Below are 26,092 nucleotides of genomic sequence, written 5' to 3' on the forward strand. Positions count from 1 at the left end.
CTTTAAAAAAAAAAAAAAACAAAAGGTGTTGCAAAATTTTAAGAAACCACTGCAGCAGAAAATAAGGGGAAAAGCATATTGGTAAAAATGCAAATGTTCCTCAACATGTGCACATTATCGTGCTCAGATGTACACAAGGAAATAAGTATGTAAACAAATAATAATATATGTATATATATATACATATATATTATTATTTACTTAATGTGCACAAGTATGTGTTTGGTTATAATGCAAATATACACAAATATGTACAAATATACACAAATATGTACAAATATACACAAATATGTACAAATATACACAAATATGTACAAATATACACAAATATGTACAAATATACACAAATATGTACAAATATACACAAATATGTACAAATATACACAAATATGTACAAATATACACAATTATGTACAAATATACACAAATATGTACAAATATACACAAATATGTACAAATATACACAAATATACACAAATATTTACGTATATGCATACATGTAGCAAACTGTCGACAAGCGACCAAAAAATGCGCAGTATATGTACTATACACATCATGTATTGAACTAAAAAAGGGTATACCTTCTACGAAAAAAAATATATAGTTTAAAAAATGCTTTGAAAAGTAAATTACTGAAAAAAGAAAAGTCCTTTTTTTTTTTTTGCATATTGAAATTTAGGCATAAACGCACAATATAAGAAGTATGTCATAAATTGTACGACATAACCTTTTCCCAATCCACCACGTAATATGCATTTATATGCGTATATATATCGTTAAGTACGGGTAAAAAGTTTTACGTTTTTTCCAAGTTTCACACCCTTGTCAAGCTTTAACACACCTTCTTCAATTTTTACACCGTCACTGTTCTAATAGGCAAAATATTTAATATAATTTAATTTGATATAATTCATTTTAATTTATTTTAACTTATTTTAATCTAATTTATTTTAACTTATTTTAATCTAATATATTTTAACTTATTTTAATCTAATATATTTTAACTTATTTTAATCTAATATATTTTAACTTATTTTAATCTAATATATTTTAACTTATTTTAATCTAATTTATTTTAACTTATTTTAATCTAATATATTTTAACTTATTTTAATCTAATTTATTTTAACTTATTTTAATCTAATTTATTTTAATTTATTTTAATCTAATTCATTTTATTTTAATTGGACATATATTTCTGAAAGTTCCAGTTATGCAATTGCCGCACGACATCTCACAACATTTTACAATTTCATTTTTTACGTTTTGTTTTTTTTTAATGTTTTTCTTTCCTGAACATAGTGAAAACTTCTTACGTACTATTTTGTTGAATCATAAAGCATTCTTCTCAACTTTCGTTCGTTATTCCTCATGCGTCATTCCTCATTCCGCAATCCTCACGTTTTCCATTTGTTCCACTGAAGGAATAGTTACTACCCATTTCTTGAGGTAACGCACTGCTTAAGCTATTCGAAACAGCAGAATTGCCCAATCTCCCATCCTCGTCACCCACATACTCAACTACATAAGCACTAATTCCGTCAGCAGAATATACACTAGGACTTCTAGATCTTGATGCACAGGTCGTATTATTTGTATCTTGCATGCTGTGTAATTTACTATTTACATCTGTATAATCGTTATATTGTCCAATGGCTCGACTATTCGATTGCCACTTAGTTATATATTCAACATCGTTCAATTTGTTCATCACATTATTTTTATGTTGGCTTTCGAAATTTTTACTCCTTTCTAATAATGAATTGTTACTATTAGAAAAATGGCGCATATAACCTGAGTCTTTCATATCGTTTGTGTTTATGCTAATACCATGACTACCAGAAGCTTGGAAAGAGTTTTTTGGAATAGATAAATAATTATCACTATTTCGTTTTCCTTCGCAATTTACGTCATTATTGTAGTACATCTGGGGTAATGTATTATGAGAACGATCTTCTCCAACTCCTGCTCCTATTTCTCTCGTATCATAACTTCCTTCTAAAGCGCTGCTACTATAATAAAATGAATTGTTCTCGTTTCCATAATCAATCGTTCCATTCGAATTGTACATGTTCATATCATTTGTTTGCGTGTTTAAATAGAAATCATTTTTTGGTGAACCGAATGTAGGACTGTTGTTCATGTATAAGTTACTATTTAAGCTTTTCGAGAAGTTTAGAGGACTGGAGTTGCTAACATTATTACCGTTATTAAAATTTCTACTACCACAACTGTAGTTATTATTGCCCCTAATGCTTCCTATACCAACGCCCCCTTCATTGACAGCACGATGGTCGAAGTAACCCGGCTCAGCATCGTAGCCCGATTTGGAAAAGTTATTCAACAAAGGCATACCACCACGACCACCTCCATTATTACTATAACTGTTACTATAACTATTACTGTAACTATTACTATTATTGTTATTATGACAATTATTATTATTATTATTATTATTATTATTACTACCTCCAATTTCACTAGTTATATTAAAACTGTCAGCTAAATAACCATCGCCAATTCTTCTGTTGGATAAGAAATTATCTGCACTCATCGACCTTTGCACATTATTGAGGTTATTTCTATTTACCAAATTAAATAATTCATTTCTTTTTACAGGATCCAAAGAATTAAGATCCACTTTTTTAGCATAAACTGCGTATCTTCCATGGTTCATATTATTTTCTACATGCTTCGGTACAACAGTATCATGCGTAACAATATATGGCTTGTGAATAGGTATTTCTATTACCTTTTTACCCTCGTACTTATATATTGGTTTAATTATCTTTGAAATGGGTACAACAACAGGTTTATCTACATATTTATTTATATAAAATGGTTTATCTATAATTTTTACTTTTGGAATTTTTACTGGAACTGGTATATCTATTATTTTAGGTATATTTTTTACCAACTCTACTGTTTCTATTTTAGGAACATATCTTATTTTTTCTATTGGTATATCACGATATTTAATTACAGGCACATAATTAGGTTCTTCTACCATTTTTTTAATAGGTATTTTAACTTTTTTTATTACTTCATTTGGTATTTCAACAATTTTTTTCACTGGTACAGTCTTTATAACTTCTCCTATATCATCATAACTTTCATATTTATTTACTATTTTTACTACTGGAACTTCAATATATTTTGGTATTATTTTTGTTTCAATTTTATTCTTATATATTATTCTTTCCTTTATTTCTGGTTTTTCCACTATTTTAACAATTTCTTGCAGTTCTGGTACTTCTACTATTTTGTCTTGAAAATGTAGCTCAGGTACTTCTATTTTGGTTTCAACATATTTATTAATTGGCTTCTTAACTACTTTTTCAACTTCCTTAATTTCGTATTTGTTTATGTACTTATTAACTTTGTGAACAACTGGTATTTCAACAATCTTTTCAACAATTTCAACTTCTCTATATTTTGGAATCTTAATTGTATCAAATCCTTCATGAACTATTCTCTTATCTACAATGTGCGAACTATGTGTTGCCCTAGAATAGTCGGTATGAGAACTAACGTCTTCACATACAGTAATATCATTTTTCTTAAGTGTTTCTTTTTCTATAATTTCATTTTCCTTTAATGTTTTGTTACTCTTTTCAATAACGTCACCAATAATATAGTTCGAACTTTCATCTTTTGCTGTTCTGACTCTTACTGCTTCTTTCCTCTTGATAATACTTTCCACTACACCGTTAGCATAATTATTATTAACACTATTACTGTAATTGGTATTGCTATAATTATCATTATTACAGTTACTTATGTTATAGTTGCTATTGTTATAGTTGCTATTGTTATAGTTGCTATTGTTATAGTTGCTATTGTTATAGTTGCTATTGTTATAGTTACTATTGTTATAGTTACTATTGTTATAGTTACTACTGCCATAGTTACTACTGCCACAGTTGCTATTGCTGCTATTATTATGTAGATTCACGTTTGCACTTACTTTATGATTATTGTACATGTTCTTTCTTTCAACTATATCACCAAAAGTAACGGTCGGAGGTGATGCATATTCATTAGAATTATTTGTACTATAAGATGTTTTATCAAAAGAATATGCATTTTCATTATTCACATAATTCGACGAATCGATATTTTTTTTTGTACTGCTATTACTACCTATAGGTGTTCTACTATTATACATATTTGTAAAGTCCATTTCATTTGTTAAATTGCAATTAATAGTATATTTTTCATCTAGAACAGTGTTATACATATCTTCGCCGTTTCCAGTATATTCAATATTATTAGACGAGTAGAAAGCGGGATTTTTCAATTTTTCATTAATAGCTATATTACTTCTATTTTCATGCAAATTTGTAATAGTACTAAAATGATCATTCAAATTGTTTGCGTTTGTACCAAAATAATTGTTTACACGGTGAACATTCAAATTATTCGAGTATGGACTAAAATTATTGTTACCGTAACTATTCAAACTATTTGCGAATGAAATCAAATTATTGCCACGGTATAAGTTCAAATTATTTGCTGCATATGGACTCAAACCGTTATGCTTAACAGCATCCAAATAGATGTCATTATGATGGGACCTAGCCTTATTCCCAGATCTTAAATTTGAACTGATATTAGTAGGGTGAGAATTTAAAATGTCAGAGGGAATAGTAGTAGTGTTATAATAATTAACTTGATTCATATAATGTTTACTTCTATTATCTGGATAAAGATAGGATGAATTGTTGTAATTATCACTACTACAATATAAATTATTTTCAGAACTCGTTAAATTGTCTTTAAATGAAATAGTACGAGACAAACTCCTTGGAGAACTATTATCACTGGATTTATTTACAAGAACCAATTTCCCTAAATTTCCTTTTTTATTTTCTTCAATATTATGTAAAATATTTGTATTGTCTCTTTGTATTTTTTTGTTTATATTATCTTCTTGATTATTATCATTATATTCTTCCACTTTATTACTGCTTATCTTATCAGAAATTTTACTTTCATCTAATTTTATATTGGATCTTTTCGACTTTCCTACATACACGTTATTATATAATCCGTTTGAATCATTCACTTTATCCAGTGTAATCGATTTACTTAATTTTTGTGAATTCTTTTTATTTAATTTGTTAGAACCTCCTTTCAAATGTGCCTTCTTGTCACGTAAAAAAGAATCCGTTTTATTAACATCTAATGTTCTTATAGCGTTTGGTTTTTCTAAAATATTTAAACTAACGTTACTGCTTGTGCTGGAACTGCCTTCTCTATCTTCGGAGGAATCCTATAAAATGTAAAAATGTTATGTGTATTTTACTTCCCCACTGCACATAAAAAAAAATGAAACGAAAAAAAACAAAAAAACACAATAAAAATATGAAAAAAGAATAAAAAAATATGATAAGAATAATGAAAAATCATTGCAGGAACATCCAATATAGGTTCATGTATGTATGTATGTAAACATGTGTAAACATCTTAAATAAGCTATATAGATATTTCATATTATTGATCTCCATTTTTTTTAATAGTCTTTAATCCATTTTTACAAAATAACAAATCTAATTAGAGATGTAAAAGAATAGTAAGCAGAATTTTTATTCTTACACAAAATTTCGTAGATGTAACAGAGTCTTTCGATAATTTTTTTTCTAATAATATCCTGTTCTACAAAAAAAAAATAAAAATAAAAATAAAGAATATTAAAGTAAAATTAAAACAAAATTAAAACAAAATTAAAACAAAATTAAAGCAAAATTAAAGCAAAATTAAAGCAAAATTAAAGCAAAATTAAAGCAAAATCAAAGCAAAATTAAAGAAAAATTAAAACAAAATTAAATAAATTCACTCAAAAAATATATGTCAATTTTGAAAGGAAAAGAATTAAATGAATATTTAAATGGATGGAAAATTAATATATATATATTTTTTTTTACTTGTTCTCGCTTTGCTCTATCACTCTTTGTTGTACTTTTCAGCATATTGATAAAATATTTAGTAAATAACAATTATTTTTAACATTAAAATATATAAAAAAAGTATAAATAAATACATATATATATTTTTTTTTATAAAATATATGCAGTAGCTTTAATTCTAAATAAGCTATAGATTTTTTTTTTTTTTTATACAAAATCTACTCTATTATATATTTAAAGGATACTACCATTTAGACGAAAAAAACATTATACCTGTGCACAAAAATGTTTCGTATTAACACTATAGTAATAAATTATTGTGTTCGGATATATTAAAAAAAGTTGCAAAAACATATATAAAATAAAAGCACATACAAAAAAATACATATATATAATATAAAACAAAACGAAATAAATGAAACAAATTGGAACAAATTAGAACAAACTGGAACAAATTAGAACAAATGAGAACAAATGAGAACAAATGAGAACAACGAACAATAAAACAATTTGCTTCCACAAAATATTCCTCTAAAAAAGTAAATAACAATATAAGCAAATTTGATAGAAGATCAAATTAAACATTAAAAGGGGTAAATATTGAGCTGCCTATTTTTTTTTTTTTTTTTATTTGTAAATTTAAAATAACAATTTTTCAAAAAAAAAAAAATAAAAACAAAATATATGAAATTTAGCTTAATCCCTTCTTGAAAATTAAAATTACATACAAAAATATTTATACATACATTTATATATATATATATATACATATGTTTATACATATATTTATGTATATATATATGTATATATATATGGTATATATATAGAAATATAATACGACATACTTTTAATATTCTTTCAAGTGTTAACAAAATAGCTAATAATACTACTACACACAGAAAAATATGATCTGTTCAGAAAAAAAAAAATTCTAATTGTTGTTTGCTATAAAAAAAAAAAAAAAATGCAGAAAACAAACCTTTATCTCAATAAAAAATAACAAACAAATAAAAAAATATGTACAACTCAAAGCTAACTAAATTTTAAACTCTTTTGTACATTTATCAACAAAAAAATCTACAATTTACTTTTTAGTGATTTTATGCTTGCGCATCTTAAATATATATTTTTTCAAATTTTAATGAACAGTTCATGTAAATTTTACCTAACAAAAAAAAAATATAATAAAATAGTGAAGTAATAAAATAGTGAAATAATAATATAGTGAAATAATAATATAGTGGAATAATAAAATAGTGAAATAATAATATAGTGAAATAATAATATAGTGAAATAATAATATAGTGAAATAATGAAATAATGAAAGAAATAAATTAATAATTTTACTATCCTTTTTTAAAATTATTAATAACAATTAACATTTTTCAATATATATTTAAAATGTAAAAAAGGTAAATCATTTGTTCTGTTGCAGCAAAAACAAAAAATAAACAAAAAACAGATCGGAAATTTTAAAATTTTTGGTTACGTCAAATTAGCAGGTAAACTCTTGTTACCAATCGAAATATATGTAGAAAATTATAAATTATTAAAAGTAAATATATAAAAAGCTAAAAAATGTAAAAAAATATAATTAAAAGGGTTTATTAATAGGTGTGCACAGTAAAACAAATAAAACTTAAACAGAAAACAAAATAAAATAAATTGCATCATTTTCGCGTTATAGCTGTTTTACCCTTGTTTTTTTTACCTAATTTTTTTTTCTCTTTTTAATAGCATAATAAAACCAAGTGCAACGAAAATCTGTAAATATGTAAATGATATATATATATATATATATATATATATATATATATATACATATAATGAACAGATTTAAAATTTGCAATACCCCCTAATTATGCACTTCCCCATATATATATTATCTATATATTCATGCATATACGTTTAGTGTAAACCTTTGATTTTACAAATTTCCCGAATTTTCACTGTTGTAAATTGAATACTACAATGATTTTATACCAAAATTAATTTTTTCCTGTAAAGATTAAAAAGGGAAAAGATAAAAATTATTTTTAAAAAATTTTTCAGTACTGTTTTTTTAATTTTTGTTTAAGTACTCCTATTCATTAACTCTTCATACTAATAAGCCCTTTTTCTACTGTCAAAACAGCGGAAACAAATAGTTTTCCCAGATTTTCCGGATTTCCTTGATATTCGTGATTTTCCTGATTTGTTGATTTCCTTATTTCCTGATTTTTTTAATTACATCAAAGGTCATTAATATTTATTACAAGGGAAAAAAAAACTACTTCACTTTTTCACTTTTGATGGAAAACATATGGTTCTTATTCCACATTTTGAAAATGTTGTATGTTCGAATTATTTACACACACTTCTCTAAATAAAAAAAATTAATTAATTAAACTATATACTGAAGATCTGTTATAAATTGAAGAACGGGGTACAATAAATTATGCATTCGTTAATAAATAATCATATTAATGCACGTAAAAAGAGTACTATTTTAAATATCTAAATTCGTTTCCATCATTTTTATTCTGTAAAATATGAAATTTATCAGTGAATAGTAACTTAATATTTTTTATTAAGATCAAATTCTCATAAATAATTTAATTATCGTCGTAGAGTCAAAATTTATTAATTCCCTGTAGTTAATTCACATTAATATTAACAAGTATGTATATATGTAAGTAAACACATACTAATTATATAAACATATATTTATATATATATATATTACGTACATACAGATGATCCATACACGGATAATGCTGTACTAACGTGTAAAATAAACAACGAAACTATTTGTGGAACATCTATAAAAAATGAAGACTAAAACTCTGCACAAAGTTATATACACCTTAGAACGGCGAAATAGTTCATTTTGAATAGATGAAAAGAAAAATCCATTTCCTTTTTTTCCTTTTTTTTTTTTTTTATTAAGTGATAATTACATGAACAACATCAATATATGCAAATGTTTTTTATTAGTGTAACTTGTTATAATTATTGCGCAACTTGAATAATTTTAACAAACAGAAAAAAAAAAAAAGAATAAAAGATAGAAGGAATGAACTAAGGATAGAATGATCGAATGAGCGAAAGAAATGGATACTCGTGACTTCTTTTGTTGTACAACAAATAAACTTAAATTTCTAAAGAAAACAATTAATATAAAATTTATAAACAATTTAAATAAATAACAGAATGAAGAAACAACTTGACAAAATTACAGTGGCAGCAACGACCTTTCAACGGCTTGATTCCATTCCAGAAGTTTCTTACCTCTTTTTCTTTTGTCCATTGTGCAATTAAATGTTAATTCGCTATTTTTTAACAATCTTTTAACTGAATCTATGTCCTTCCAAATTTTTGCGCCTAAACCAGCCAATACAGCGGCCCCTAAAGCTGTTACTTCTTCATATTTTGGTACTTCAATTTTAGTATTTATTATATCTGAATTAAATTGCATAAAGGCTTTATTTTTAGTCATACCTCCATCGCACCTTAAAACATGCAGCATTTCGATACCCATATCAGATATTAATGAACATATTATCTCATTTAATTGAAAAACAATACCCTCTAACAAAGATCTAACAATATGTTTTCTTCCTGTATTAAATGACATACCAGATATAGATGCTCGTGCATCAGGCCTCCATCTAGGAGCATATAAGCCTCCAAAAGCAGGAACAAATATAACACCTCCTGTATCTTCACAGTTTTCCATAATATCACTTGCTTCGCTAGGATGGGATATAAGATTATTTTCTACAAGCCATGAAACACCTGCTCCAGCAGAACCAATTGAACCTTCAAGAGCATAACAAGCTTTGTCATCTGGATTTAATTTATAACAAACTGTTGTAATTAACCCACATGATGAATATACAACTTTATCTCCTGTATTGATTAACAAAAAAACACCTGTTCCATATGTACATTTTGCTTCCCCTTCATTAAATATAGCTTGTCCTATACATGCACTTTGTTGATCACCTATGCAACCAGTAATTGGTACATTTAAATAATCAGGTACTTTCTCAGATTTGATTAAACCAAAATCAAAACAATTACTTTTTATTTCTGGTAATACAGACATATTGGTAATACCAAACATTTTACATAATTTTTCATCCCATTGTAATGTATTAATATCCATCAAAAATGTTCTAGATGCATTTGTAACATCTGTGTATATTTTACCTTTTGTCAAATTATAAATAAGCCAAGTATTTATATTTCCAATTATAACTGTACCATTATCTACTTTTTGTTTTACTTCAGCATTATTTTGGATTAACCATAAAATTTTAAAGGCACTAAAGTATGTATTGAAATATGTTCCTGTTTTTCTTTGATAATAATCATTATCATATTTTCTAGAAAATTCGACTACCATATCTTCTGCACGGGTATCTAACCACACAAGTGCATTATGCAATGGTTTTCCTGTATACTTATCCCATATTATAAACGTCTCTCTTTGATTCGTAATACCTATGCACTTTACAACTACATCTTTATGTTTCTCCTTTAATACTTTTAAACCTTCATTCATTAGTTTATATACATTTTCTATTATTTCCATCGGATCATGTTCATACCACCCAGGTTTTAAACATTTTTGTTGATGACATAACTGGTTCATGTGAAGAACATTTAATTCTTCATTAAAGAAAACCAGTTTTGTAGACTGTGTACTTTGGTCTATGCTTAATATTATATTCATTTTTTTAAGAAGAATAATTAATCGACTTAAACTGTATACTTATGAATGCTCTACAAGATGGGGATATACGTTGGTACATAAATTTATGGATATTTTAAGGAATATATATTAATGAATATTTTAGCGAATATTTATGCGAATATTTATGCGAATATTTATGCGAATATTTAAGCGAATATTTAAGCGAATATTTTAGCGAATATTTTAGCGAATATTTTAGCGAATATTTTAGCGAATATTTTAGCGAATATTTTAGCGAATATTTTAACAAATAAATTAACGAATAAATTTATGAATAAATTTGTGGACAAAATAATGAACAAAATAATAAACAAAATAATAAACAAATAAAAAAAAAAGAAAAAAAAAAAAAAAAAAAAAAAAAAAAAAAAAAAAAAAAAAAAAAAAAAAAAAAAAAAAAAAAAAGAAAAAAAAAATATTGTACTAAAACAACAACAGAATTCGTAATTTATCTCAAAGGCATGCACATGTATTGATGTAAACACAAAAACATCATATTACAAATGTGTAATACTTAATAGGTAAAAAAGGGGTACCACATATATATGTAACGACGTATAAAAAAGAAGAAGAATACTTGTGTAACTTTTTCGGCTTATACTAAATAAAAAAAAAATATATATATATTTTTCTACAAAATAAATGTGTTAGTACACTTTTTATAATCCTTAAATGAAAAGTAAAATTTTAAATGTTTTAAAATATCTTTAAATATTTTGTAATATTCTGAAATGTTCTCAAATATTTTTACATATTTCGAAATGTTAAATGTGTTGAAATATTTTTAAATATTTTGAGATGTTCTCAAATATTTTTAAAAATTGTGGAGAATATTTAGCGCATTCACATTTACTATTTTTTAGAGAATATTTAAAAATAAAATAAACAATTTATTAGAAATGTGCGCGTAAATACTGTAAAATAATAATTTTCTATTCTAATTAATTACGACTATTTTTGTAAAAAACGAATGTATTTCAAATGAAATATATGTAAAAAAAAAAAAAAAAAAAAAAAAGAAAGGTAAGCATGCACTATAAATGTTCCTACCTGTTAAAATATAAAAATTTAGTTAGAGTTTAAAAAGCGCTATACTCTTTTTTTTTAAATTAACATATCACGGAAATATATTTTGTTAGTTTTTACCATATCAATATATATAATATGCATTTTTTTATTTTATTTTTTTGTTATAACATAATATAGCTCTTTAAAAATATAAATTACCTTGTGCTAACTTTTTAAACTTTAAACGACTTGTTCATTCACACTTTTTTTCCAACTTCAAACAATAGATAAGAATTGCTGGATAGATATTTACATTATTTATTTTTGTACACATTTTAATGCGGCTTTTAATTTCACTTGAATGTTAAACAATTTTTTCCTTTTTTTCCTTTTTTTCCTTTTTTGTAAAAATTGATTTCAAGCTGTTAATAAAGAATTTAATAAAAAATGTGTACTAAATGATAATGTACTCTTTGTTTTAAATTTTAATTTTTTATAATCTTTTAATATTACTATTATTAATAAAAAGATATAAAAACATAAGCTGTAAAATATCAAATAAAATTTATACTTTTTCTCAAATATGTCCAAATGGTCACATACTACCAAACGGTTCATCTTTTTATTTGTACGTAAACATACATACATGCATATATATTCCATTTGTTTATGTTTCCTTTGTTTATTTGTTTTTCTTTTCTTTTCTTTTCTTTTTTTTGTTATGTAAGGATAACACTTTTGTAAAAAGGTGCAAAAATTAAAACTTTCTAAACGCAAAACATGCGGCTTGCTGCCATATGTTTCGTGCTGTTGTATGTTTAAAAGTGATATTACTATATAACTTTTTTATATGTTATGTTCAAACATAACTTTATTTCATTAAAATATGTAGAAGTATATATATATATATATATATATATATTATATACGTATACTACATTTATTAGCAGTTTTTATATTCTTAAAAAATATATATATGTTTCCACAGTATCTTTTTTTCTGTTTATATTTACCATTTTTAAGAATGAAAAAAGAAAAAAAAAAAAATTATAAAATTATTCAGTTACTTTTTTTTTATCTTTTTTTTCATAGTTTTTTTCTTAGATATATCTAGTTTTATTAATTTTTTTAATGTAATTTTAAATGGTAACAGTTTCTGTTTTTCTGCATTTGTCAAAAGAGATTTCTTAGCAGGTCTTGTTATTTCTTTTGCAATAATTTGAATATGACAAGGAGAAGACATAAATGGGTTAATTCTTCCATGCGCTTTAAATGTTCTTCTTCTTCCTTGACGAGCTCTATTAACCATTATATGAATTAGTTTTAATTTTCCAACTTCCAAATTCCTTGCCTGTTCAGAAAAAAGATAAAAAAATTAAAATTATAAGAGATATTCCTATTTTTTCAAATTACAAATATAAAAAAAAGTGTTCATTAGCATAGATATACATATGTGTATACATATATATGCAACATATGCATATAATAATATATAAGCAAATAGGTATATGTACGCGAAAATTTGCTATACACTAAGTATACAAATAATCTAACAAAATATACACGTTGTATTTTGTTATAAAATAAATGGAAATAACACGAGAAATATTTTCCCCTTTTATTTTCCACATTTCTTCTTTTTTTGCAAACACAAAAAAAGTACATATGTATATATACACATATATATACACATATATATACACATATATACACACATATATATATATATATATTAATTCCGTAAAATAAGAATATGTTTGTATAAATCAAAAAATGTAATTTTTATTATTTCTATTTTTTCAGACAAATGCCTCACATAATCATGCTTGAAAAATGAAGAATACATTTACTAACTATTATTAAATACATAAAACATGTTTTTAAAAATAATAATAAATAATCTTCATTTTTTCATACTCGTCATCTTTTCATCATTAAAATAAAAAATAATAAAAATTTATTTTTTGTTAAGTTTTTTTTTCACGTGGTGTAAATTTTTAAGATACCTCTGCGTTTGCCTGCACATTGTCAAGAACATTTAAAAGAAATTTACACGATTTCGCGGGCCATCTTCCTTGAGTGTGATTAAATTCTTTTGCCTGATTTGTTCTTCCAACACCTCCATTATATCTACGGAAGGGAACACACCTTTTTTTTTCAATAACATCATTTAAATATTTTTTGGCCTCTAACAATTTCATTCTTCTTATAGCTCTAGCTGTTTCATACGTGTTTTTAAAATGGACTCTCAAATCCATACCTGCGCCTTTTGCACCTAAAAAAAAAAAAAAAAAGGAGAAAATGATTTAAGATAATAAATATTTGAAATGTCATATAATGCAATATACTACAGTTGATATGTATCATGTGAATGTGGCACCACTATATAAATTAAATTTATCTGTAATGTTAAAATATATATATATATATATATATATATATATATGCATATTTCATAAATATATTCAATAAATATATCCTAAATTATGATGATGGGAATATTCATATGCAAAAAAAAATTGAAGCACTTCTAATGATTCCTTTTCATTACATTTCCCTGGATCCCTTAACTTCTTCGCATATTTAACCATTTCATAAAAAGTTATAAAAAAAAAGAAAAAGTGTTACAAGAATAAAATATACGTTTTTTAAAAGCTTACTAAGAAAAAATAACCATAAAGCAAAACTTCCTTTCAATTAATAGAAAAAATCATTTTATATTCATATATAAAAATTTTAGAAATAAAAAATATATTGTTTTAATTCAAACATAAAATTAATACCATTACCATAATTACGTTTATATACATGTACATACATATATATATATATATATATATATATATATATATATATATATATATATATATATATATATATATATATTTATTTATTATGACACATTTATTATTATTTGTTAAACATGTCAATATATTAGCTACATTATTCATGTGTCAACTGCTATATTTATAATTATCATGTTGATCAAGCAAAAAATTTTATATAATTTTATTTTTATTTATATAAGAAAGGTCATAATATTATATTATTCTTTATTTTAGTGCATATATAGCCACTTTATACATGTATTTTTTATACTTTTTTTTTTTTTTTTCTTATATATTCCTCAACCCTTTCTTTAAGGAGAGCAAAGTGCTTGTGAAATGGCTATTGGTATTATTCATTTTTTTTTTCATTATTTGTATAAAGATTTAATCACTTTTTCTTTTTAGCATACATTTAAAAATAAAAATAAATTGTTAACACTTATATAATAGTAAAAATATGTAACATAATTTCTTTTCTATGAGTTCCTTAGATACGTTATATGTACACATAATTTCTACCGAACCATTTTCCTTTATTAACAATAGATATGTTTTACATATATAAATTTCTTTTGAGCATTTAAAATGAATAAAAATATTTAAAAAAAATAATAAAGGATTAAAAAGGAGGCAGTGTATTAAATAACACTTTATTGTTTAATTATTTTTTAAATATAAATAAAATAAGCTTTTTTTTTGTTAATAAAAAGTAGTATTTCGCTCGATTATTCAAGAATAAACTTTTTAAGTATACTTAGTTATTTTACCTAATACATATATACACAGTATACATTTACATAAACGTATATTTATATATATATATATATATATATATCATAATTGTTATTGGAAATTCTTTTGAAAAGAGACTCCAAATTTTTATTTATAGTGCATAAACTTGCGTTATCCACAAACAGAAAGAAATGTAATTAAATTTAGTATTTTCTATTTAACCTAAAAGAAAGAATAGCTATGACCATCAGATACATCATTTTTTATGGAACGAAATCTTAAAAATTTTTAAATGTTAAACCTTAACAAGTTATGAAAATATTAATAAGTTATTAACATTTTAAAGGATAGTAAAGAACTGTGTTATTCATCATAAAAACAATATTCATAAGAAAGCAGTATTAATATATACATAAAATAAAAATGAATTATATTAAACGAATAACTGTTTTGTGTTATATATTAATATATGCTAAAAAAATAATACAGTTCTATAAATTATTATATAATGAAAAATCATTCTCTTCATGCCATGATATTACACAGACGGACCTACAGCAAGCTAGCCTTTTTATGTAGCTCTTTTTTTTTTCTTTTTTAATAAGTAGCCATAGCATGAAAAAAAAAAAAATCTTCATATGATATATAATTTATTTATAAATTCAATTAAGAAAATTATTTCTTTTTATTCATGTTTAATTCATATGTATATTCTCTAAATATAATATGTCATCATTCAAGTACCACCTAAACTCATGAGAAAAAACGAAAAAAATGTTCAAAAAAACATTATAAATGTGTGTGTGAGCTCTCACTGTTCAAAAATATAATTATGAAAACTTTAATGTATTATTTAACTTCAACATTTAACTTCAACAGGATAAATATATTTAAATGTTCTACTCTTAAAAAATGAAATCTCGTTATTTATAATATGAATTGAATGATTTATCTTGCACATTAATGAATATCATGTGTATGAAAAGATTGTACAATATTTAATCCGTACTATACATAAAAATTTATGAGTATATTTATTGTATGGACAATTTTTTTAATAGTCAAATTTGGATGTAGTTGTTATTTGCTTCTTGAAAAAAAAAATTAATTAAACGCGAGTTTCTCTTCAATTATGTACAAAAAAAGGAAAAACGAGAAAAGCATAAGTGCCATTTGTACTTTTGCATTATTTGACATGAAAATATGGTAGTGTATATGTATAAATATGTATTATATATGTAATTATTTTATTTTTTATTTTTTTTTGTAGTTGCATGTTTACAAATTAAATCTTAAACTCAAAATACTGTTGTAAAACCTTTTTCCTCGCTTTTTCTGTTTTCATCTAATAATTATACTATATAAAAAGGCAAGTCTATTTATGTATATATATATATATTTATATAAATATTTGTGTATTTGTTTATGTTCATTTATGTATATATTTATCCGTTTGTGTGTTTACTTGTCCATTTACGTTTTTCGTTTGTCCATTTACGTTTTTTGTTTGTCCATTTACGTTTTTTGTTTGTCCATTTACGTTTTTTGTTTGCCCATTTGTTTGTTTATTTGCGCAATTTTTAGCGTATTTACTTGTGCGTCCATTTACATGTTTAATTGTAAAACATGTGTACTTATTTTTTTCCTTCTTTGGATATGTTTCAATTAATAGCATGTAAATTCCTATGAAAAGAAAAATGCATATCAAGATAGTTAAAAAGTAATTTAGTAATTTATATTAACTTTGTACTTGCTTATATTATTTATTTGCTATTATCAAAAGAAGAAAAAAAAAAAAATATATTACATGTTCATAATTTTTTTTTTTTTTTTTTTTTTTTTTTTTTTTGAGTTAATTTTAAAACATAAATGTTAATATTTTTATACCATGCTATCGCGTCCATCAGTCATTATTTGAAAGTATATTTTTTTAGTTTCATTTACTTATATCGTAAATGTAAATATATACATATTTTTTTATCTGCCTGTTTTAAAGGAGTAAAATTACATAAAACCGCTGAAGCAATAAAATGAAGATCATTAGCTATTAAGTTAAAGCCATCCTCCTGCACGGTATAAAAAATGAAATATTGATGAAAAACTCATTTTACTATTAAATTTATATTTTAAAAGGAGAAGTTTTGTGTAAGTACTTATTTGATTTAAAATGTAAATATGAATTAGTTTTTGTAATCATATATTGTGCTTTAAATAGATATGTCTTGACACAGAATATAATCAGTAATACTAAAAGGAAAAACAGGAAAATATTTACAAGTTAAAAATATGAACGAGCAATGTTATATATTACCAGGAGAATTTGGTGTAGTTGTTCAGGTTATTATTGGGTTTGTGTCATTGAGTATATTACTAACTAAATTTATTTTGGAGAAACCTAGAAGAACATTTGTCAAATTCATAAAAGATGTAATTGTTATATTATGTGGATCAACAACACTTCATTTTGTTAATATATTTTTATGTATATTTATTTTTCAATATCATATTTTATCATATATAAGCAAAATTGATATGGATGAGTGTTCTATATATTTTATTCAGATTATAATTGATGCAAGCGTAGGTTTATATTTGGAATATAAAATATTTTCATTATTTAAATTCTTGAAATTTAGAAAGGAATATTTATATAATAATTCCAGCTTATCTGTTTATAAGCCCGTTGATGCACTATCGCATTATTCTTCTTTTGTAAAATTTGCAAACAATAATAACGTACAGAAATATGATGATAATAAGAGTAATAGTAATGATGACAACAGGAATAACCGTGTACTATTTATTGGAACATATTCATCTAATTTAAAGGAGTATGTAAGAGAAGAAAATAGTAGCACCTTCAGCTCAAATAATTCAAAAAATGAAAAAGGTAAAGATAATAATAATAATAATAAGGAAGTATATGAAAATAAAATATTTAAGGAAAACTACATTTTTAACACTGATAATATTGTTCATAATTGTACTACATATGACGAGGCAGGACACGCAGAACAAGCAGATGATAAGGTTTCAAGACAACACGTAGAATATGATGAAAAATATGGTGGACATGATAAATATGAGAAATATGGTGGTGGAAATTATGAAGATTATAAAAATGAACTGAAATTGCTAACGGATGAACTCCAAGATGAAGATGTCCATATAGAATTAAATGAAAATATGCAATTTAATGAAGATGAAATAATTATATATGAAAATAAAAATTCAGATATGCCCAAACACTTTGAAGAGAAATATATAGACTTGAATTTATTTCAAAGTGTACTTTTATGGATATCTGTAATTTTAACGGCAAAAAGTATATCATTACTTCTTTTTTTTCTTTTTTCACCAATCTTTAATATACTTGTCCTACATTCAGTAGCACATATTAGTGATATGCGATATAAACTTCTAGTAGTAATGATTATAGTACCATTCTTTTTCAATTTTATCATATATTTCTTTACTGATTGCATAATTAAAAGACAATATCCACATGGGAATGTAAGTAACGACAAGATATAATTTCATAATATCATAATTTATAAAACCAAGTCATTCTTTCAAAATTCCTTTATACGTGGCATATTTGTCTTTAATATTATTTTCTTATATAAACAAACCCTTTTTTTTTTTTTTTTTTTTTCGTATTTTATTTAATTTTTATAAGACTTACTTTTGTTTTTGTACCTTTAGTATATCCTTTTAATATAAACAAACTTGTTTTTAATTTTTTTATCATTTTTATTTCTTCCTTTCTACTATTATTTTTTTTTTTTTATTATCTTTGTAGTATCTTAAAAAAATATTAAGCACAAACTGGTTTTAAATAATTAACAAATAATATATAAAATATTTATCAGAAAAAAAGCTTATACGCAGACAAATATATATTTCCTAATTCATGTAAAATGTATATATATATATTAATAAATATATTATATATAATATATATATATATATATATATATATATATATATACATATAAAATCCCAAAAGAATAATGCGAATTTTTCGCATATTTAATATCTCAAAAGAAGTAAGACAGACTACTGAAAATTAAGTATATGGATACAATTTAAAAAAATAAAAAAAGAGCATTGATTACATTTCATTTATAAGATAACAAAAAAAATAAAATAATAAAAGTACATATTTGGTAATGAAAAAATATGATAGATAAAAAATTACGTAAAATATGTCAAATTAAAGCATGCGTGCTAACACACAAACATATGCTATTTCATATGGCATACTATGCTAACATTGAAATATAAAATAAATATTTATGTATTCTCTCATTAAATCGTTTTGCATTCAAAAAAAAAAAAAAAAAAGGATGAAAACTTAAAAAATAAAAGCACAAATGACAAATAATTTTTTGTTTTTTTAAAAAAACGTAAAAATGAATTATCTTCAAAATAAAGGCAAAGTTGCCACCTACAATAACTGTCCTGCACAAATATTAAAATAACAAAAAACATCAAAAAAAAAAAAAAAAAAATTAATAACAAAAGAAAAAAATTATGATTCCAAAAAGTCGCTTACATTTTGAATATTTTCAGTATTCGTATCTTCAGTAGCATCATCGTATGAACTACTTACATAAATATTATGTGTTATAATATTTTCAATAATATTTTGGTAATTTTGTTTGTTTTTCTCCTTTTCTTCCTTAGTCTTAAAGTGATTATGTAATGCCTTAAAAAAAAAGTAAGTAATAAAAATAATAAAACATAAAATAAAAAGAAATAAAAGCCAATTAACATATTTCTCTTTCTTAGTTAAACTATATACACCACCATGTAACACTTCCCTAACTATTTCTACTTTGTATGGATTACCTCCATATTCATCAAAAATTATGACAACATTTGTTCCTTCAACTAACCAGTCTGTTGGTATTCTCATATATCTTGTTAACGGTATATTAACCAAATTTTCATTATTTAAAAATTTCTTTTTTCCTTTTTTTCTTTTTTTTATTTTTTCAAATTTTATTTCTTCATTTATTTCATTTTCATAGCTTTCTCTATCGTCCGTTATCCAAAAACTGCCTAATATATGATTATTAATATAAACAAACCCTCTAAATAGTCCATCTATTTTATTTGTTTCGATATCATAAGCAGATAATTTTAAAGAGTATTTAGATCTTATAAAATCGACATTTTTAATAAAAAATAATAAAGTATACCAAGTTAGGGGTAAATTTATGGTATTTTTATTTACCTTACTAAATCTATTTAAATATTTAAATATACCAGTTTTACAATAATATTTTATTTTATTAAAAAAAAAGGAAAAAAAAAAACTTGATTTACACATTTTTAAAAATGCTTTCGTAATATTTTTCATTTCATTTTTTTTATTGGACAATGGAGATTCAGAAATGATATTATTATAACCTAAAATTTTGTAATCCATATTGTTAGTATTACATTTATTGGTAACCCTACTATTTTTGTTATTTTCTTCCTGATGAACATTTTTACCCTTGCTTTCGACGTTTATTTGAATATCCTTACTATTTCCAGTATTTTTTTGTGAACCATTTTTACTTGCCTTACTCTTCTCAAAAGAATTGAATGTTTTATTCTTTAAATAAAATTTAATAAAACTATAATCAACCATATTATACATCTTTTTATATATATCTAAATTTTTCTCATTCTTTATTATTTCTCCACTTACACCAACACAGTTATATATATCATAATCATTTCTCGTAACAATATATATATACGTGTTTGTACTTTCATTCTCATAATAATTATGCATGCTTTGTTCATTTTCATCAAACATACCACCACCACAGTTTTCATTCGCACATATTTTTGAAGTATCATTCATGCCATATATCAAATCCGCAAATATATTGTTATCATTCTTCTTATTTTTATTATCCTTGCTTAAATTTTTTCCCCAGTCCTTCCCACCATCTTCTTGCGTCTCCACATTCAGTTCTACTTCTGGTTCGACTTCTTTCCCGTTTTCACTTTTTTCATTATTCACAACTCCGTTATTTTCATTTTTTCTTTTTTCATTTATTTTTGGATTTTCACCTGAACTGTTCATGATATTGTTCTTTTTTTTTTCTTTTTTTTTCCACTTCTCATTCTGTGCTCGTGTGTTTATGTGTATATCTCTGTGTGTATGTATTTCTGTGTGTGTATGTATTTCTGTGTGTGTGTGTGTGTGTTCGTGTTTCTGCGCATTCAAGCCACTGTTGCCTCTTTGCCCAGTCGACTTAGAATTTTCATTCTTTTTTTTCATGTTATTATGGCTGTTTTCATTATTAAAAAAATGATAATCATTTTTTAATTGATTTAAATTGATGTGATGGAGAAAATCCGTTCGAATATCTTGGTTAGGAAAACCCAAACCTAAATTAGCACAAATTATATAAATATTTTTAGCATTTACTATTTCAACATATTTATACTCATTAAATCCTGCATATATAAAATTATTGTCGGCAAATACATATACATATAAGCTATAATTACTCAGGAATAATTTCACATAGTTCACTTTATCCTTCAATGATATTATGTACCAATGAAATTTTGAAATATCTAAGGTTACATAAAAATGATTTAGCACATTTATTTCGTAAACTGAATGTAAATGATTATTTGGAAAAAAATTCGGAAAAATGTTCATATGCTTAATAATATTTTTTGACATTAAACTAGTTTTTCCATAATTTTTTTTTTTTTTTTTTTTTTTTTTCCCTCATTATCATCATCCTCTTTCTCATTTTCATGCTCGTCTTCTTCTCTTAAGCACATTAAAGGTCCTGCATTTACAACATCAAACGAATATAAATATTTGTCAATAGGAGCATAGGATTCCTTTTTATTTATGTAGGAAAATTCATAATTATAATTAAAAGATGTATCATAAATTACTTTTTTCTTATATTCATTATATATAATACAGCTAAAACTGTTAATATTATAATTGATATGACCAATTTTAACAAAACTACTTCCTTTAATATTATGATTACAAATTATTTTAATAACATCATAATCATACATTTCTATATTTGCTGAGATTTTTATATGACTCACATAATGTTCATATTTTAATAAATAATGACCATATTTATAAAGAAATTTAAAAATTTTTTTAATATGAGAATATAAAGGTTCTTTTTGATTAAAATATACATCCAACGGTTGACCTGTTTCTTTGCTATAATGTTCTAAATAAATGTGTGTGTTATTTATATTACTCCCACTATAAAAGGGGAAGATGTTTATGAACACACCACCTTTCGCTAAAAATATTAAAATGTTGAATGTTAAATCTTTGAAGTTCCGGATATGTCCTATATAATTATTATAAGAACTCTTCGCCTTTTTTAGGCCAACACTTATTTCTCCTACTTTGTCTACGTTGCCTACTTTTCCCGATTTGTTTGATATCACTTTTTCCCGTTTATTATCTGTCTTATGACCCTCCTGACCATTACTATCACTATCAGCATGCACTCCTTCCTCTTCCTCTTCTTCCTCTCTTTCCTCCGACTCGATTTGTACCCCATCCGTATGATTGTTGATAACATCCATCGGACGTTTTCTCTCCTTATCATCCTTACATAATGTATTGAAGGGCTCACTAACTTTTTTCTCTTCACTCTGAACTTTGCCCCCATCTGGTTTTACATGTTTATCTCTTTCATTCGTAGATTCACTAACAACACGTGATGATATGGGGTCCAATGTATCCACGGATGATGGTGCTTCCATTGATGACCATGCTGCCAACTCGTAGGTAGTTGGATCCGTAAATTTTGTCCTGAAAGTATTTATGGAGTTAACATTATGTATGCTATATTTTGCACCTGTCCAAACTTGAGACCATATGCAAGGTTTGTTTAATTTTATGCATTCATTATCAAACCAATTATTATTTAAAAAATGATTATAACAGTTATTACCTGCATAAGAATTAATGAAGTCATCCTTAATATAAGGATAATTTGTTGTTAATATATTTATTTTACTGAAATGTTTTTGAACTAATTTGTTAATTTCGTTAACGTATATTAACCCTAATTCATATTCATTAATAGCTCTAATATATCTATTAAATCGTACGTATAAAAAATAGCCTACCGTTAATATATAACTTCTTCTTATTCTTTTAAAAAAATTCACTACACATGTTAAAAGAGAAGAGGGAGAAATGGATGATGTGGATGAATAGGATGAGGTGGATGAATGGGATGAGGTGGAAGAAGACTCAGAATTATTGTAATAATTTTCCAAGTTGCAAATATTTTGAAAATACCCCTTTCTCTTCAAATCAATTATAATATACATATAATAGTTATCAAACGTTTTGTCTATATTGATATAAATAACTGGCCCATTATTTATATTCGTATATTTTTTTAACTTTGGTAAAATGTAGTTAAACCATTTTATAACCCTTTGAAAATAATATAAGCTGTAAATGTTATTGTATGAGTATTCTCCTTTACTATATAAAATTTTCTTTTTATCTATTACTCTCTCTAAGTTTTGTCTTTTCATATTGTTCAAAAAATCATTTAAAGATAATTTTGTTCTCTCTTTCCACAAGTTGCATGGGAAATATTCTTTAATTTTTTTTTTTCTCTTTTTGATATATATATTATTAATATAATCATTAACTTTTTTATTAAATAAAACGTACGGAGGTATATTAGAATTGTAAATGTTGTTTATAAATGGTCCTATATCTAATATAACAAACAGTCCATTAGACGCACAAAAATTTAATAAATAGAAAAGTTTAGAATTACTAATATCATAATGGTCTTCTAAATATTCATTTTCTGGCCAGAATAAAAAAGTGTACACTGTATTGAAATTTAATTCTTTTATTTTTTTTAAAACGATATAGATATCTCTAACACTCATATAGATATACGGAATGTATGCACTTAATATGTACGTTTTAAAATTGTTAATATAAATTAACCGATTTACGTGCCTTACTTCGAATCCTATTCTCCCCCATTTACCTTTACCATCTAGGTAATACTTTTCATTATGACTATCACTACTTCTATAATCACTACTTCTATAATCATTACTGCTATATTCACTACTGCTAAAATCACTACTACGATAATCACTACTACGATAACGGCTACTGCTATAACTATTGTGCTTTATAAAATTATACGTTATTATGTTCCTTTCCTTCTCCACTTCCTTGTCTACAAACAATCCCTTCAACTTCTTCCACACATTTTTAAAACAGCTGCTCTCCGTTGTAAAAGAATATGAATAAATGCATTTTATTTTTGAATTTAAAAAAAAAGGGAATGAAAAACATAGTAAAAAAAAAAGGTTCATTTTAACAGGCTTTTAAAAATACGCTCATGGTTTCGATTATTCGAAAAAGCGGACACACGTACGTACGTGGAAATTAGAGTATATTATGTGATAATAAGATTATGCTCTTTTGCGTGTTTGCATGTATATATGTATCCATCAACGTATGTATGTATATATGTACGTATGTATATATGTATGCATGTACGTATACATGTATACACGCGTGAAGTGTCGAACAAAATATCAGGTACTACATTAGGTCAACCATAATCATTCTCTTTATGCTTATATTTATATATGCGCTTACGTATACCCACATATATCTATCAAATGCATGAAATTAAAATGTGCTCCTCACACGTAAAAACATTGACATCTATATATGTATACACATGTAAAGGAAACTCTCTTCTAAGTTCATTATAGTAAAATTGGAAAAGATAAAAACATAAAACGGGGGGGAGGGGGGACTTATATTAAAATATAAAAAATGTAAAGGGTTGAAAAATGCGGAAAAACGTATCAGCGTTATTGCTATGAATTAATGCATCAATGAAGAATACAGAAAAAAAAAAATATATGTATATATATATATATATATACATATATATATATATATATGTATATATACAAATTACAATTCACAATTTACAACGCATATGCACTCTTAAATAACCACTTCACCTCTCAACAAATAATATACTATTATTAAAGGGTCCAAAATTTTTAAGTGCTCGCATTTATTAAGCAATGGGGTGAGAACAAAACGTTCTCAGCGTCATAATATAATAATAAAAAGCTAAGAAACTAATTTAATAAGAAAAAATATATTTTATCCACTTTTTTACATTTCTTTTTTCACTCTTTTATTTTTTTTTAGGCATTTTTGGTTAATATTTTTTGTTTTCCTTTTTTCCATTTAAATATGGTACACCTTTATGCATATGTCTTTAGCCCCACCCGTAAAATAGCATTGTATATGTTAATCTATACATATATATATGCTTATATATGTATATATATAGGTAGGTCTGTATTTATGCAATGTATTCCGTACTGTATAATATAAATTAACAATATTCACTTAAAATAAGAAACATGTCATCATTATATTACGAATACTTTACTTAAAACGTATTAAACATGTATAATTTAAAAAAAAAAAAAAAAAAAAAAAAAAAAAAACAAGCTCTCCTTAGGCTCATATTCGCCAAGAGTTTTCTTTCTCATATGCTGGTTTAAAAATATGATAATTTTTTATGAAAAAACAGCAAGTATGCTTAAATTTAAAAAAAAAATAAATTCAGTATGTTCGTATAATACATACATACGTACGCGTAATCTTTAAATTGAGATTAAATTTTTTTAATATCTTTATTTTTACTTCTTTCTTCCTGTCAACATGTAACAAAAAAAAAAAATAAATAAATAAAGAGCACGCTATATTTTTTGGGCACTCAGTATGACAAAGCATGAAGAGAGTACTAGCTAAAAATTAAAATAATATAGAACATTATCATATA

At 24.3% G+C, this 26,092-nt stretch overlaps 6 protein-coding genes across 6 annotated transcripts; 1 reads left to right on the forward strand and 5 right to left on the reverse strand.

The window, feature by feature from the left end:
- Positions 1-1,369: 1,369 nt before the first annotated feature.
- MKS88_004071 (inner membrane complex protein 1f) lies at positions 1,370-5,972 on the reverse strand (the record flags this gene model as incomplete). Its single annotated transcript, XM_067217217.1, has 3 exons — positions 1,370-5,275; positions 5,599-5,658; positions 5,928-5,972. The coding sequence occupies 3 exons, from the start codon at positions 5,970-5,972 to the stop codon at positions 1,370-1,372; spliced, it is 4,011 nt and encodes a 1,336-aa protein (XP_067071668.1).
- Positions 5,973-9,123: 3,151 nt separating this feature from the next.
- On the reverse strand, positions 9,124-10,629 carry MKS88_004072 (glycerol kinase; the record flags this gene model as incomplete). The annotated part of the gene is made up of 1 exon (XM_067217218.1): positions 9,124-10,629. One exon carries the CDS (start codon positions 10,627-10,629, stop codon positions 9,124-9,126), a length of 1,506 nt encoding a protein of 501 aa, XP_067071669.1.
- A 2,092-nt stretch (positions 10,630-12,721) lies between these two features.
- MKS88_004073 (uncharacterized protein) lies at positions 12,722-14,249 on the reverse strand (the record flags this gene model as incomplete). The annotated part of the gene is made up of 3 exons (XM_067217219.1): positions 12,722-13,009; positions 13,665-13,933; positions 14,210-14,249. The coding sequence occupies 3 exons, from the start codon at positions 14,247-14,249 to the stop codon at positions 12,722-12,724; spliced, it is 597 nt and encodes a 198-aa protein (XP_067071670.1).
- Positions 14,250-17,504: 3,255 nt separating this feature from the next.
- Positions 17,505-18,752, forward strand: MKS88_004074 (uncharacterized protein; the record flags this gene model as incomplete). Its single annotated transcript, XM_067217220.1, has 1 exon — positions 17,505-18,752. The coding sequence occupies one exon, from the start codon at positions 17,505-17,507 to the stop codon at positions 18,750-18,752; it is 1,248 nt and encodes a 415-aa protein (XP_067071671.1).
- Positions 18,753-19,752: 1,000 nt separating this feature from the next.
- Positions 19,753-21,894, reverse strand: MKS88_004075 (uncharacterized protein; the record flags this gene model as incomplete). Its single annotated transcript, XM_067217222.1, has 1 exon — positions 19,753-21,894. The coding sequence occupies one exon, from the start codon at positions 21,892-21,894 to the stop codon at positions 19,753-19,755; it is 2,142 nt and encodes a 713-aa protein (XP_067071672.1).
- A 23-nt stretch (positions 21,895-21,917) lies between these two features.
- On the reverse strand, positions 21,918-24,587 carry MKS88_004076 (uncharacterized protein; the record flags this gene model as incomplete). The annotated part of the gene is made up of 1 exon (XM_067217223.1): positions 21,918-24,587. The coding sequence occupies one exon, from the start codon at positions 24,585-24,587 to the stop codon at positions 21,918-21,920; it is 2,670 nt and encodes an 889-aa protein (XP_067071673.1).
- Between the last annotated feature and the right edge of the window lie 1,505 nt (positions 24,588-26,092).

The sequence above is a fragment of the Plasmodium brasilianum genome, chromosome 12, assembly GCF_023973825.1.
Source record: "Plasmodium brasilianum strain Bolivian I chromosome 12, whole genome shotgun sequence".
NCBI lineage: Eukaryota > Apicomplexa > Aconoidasida > Haemosporida > Plasmodiidae > Plasmodium > Plasmodium brasilianum.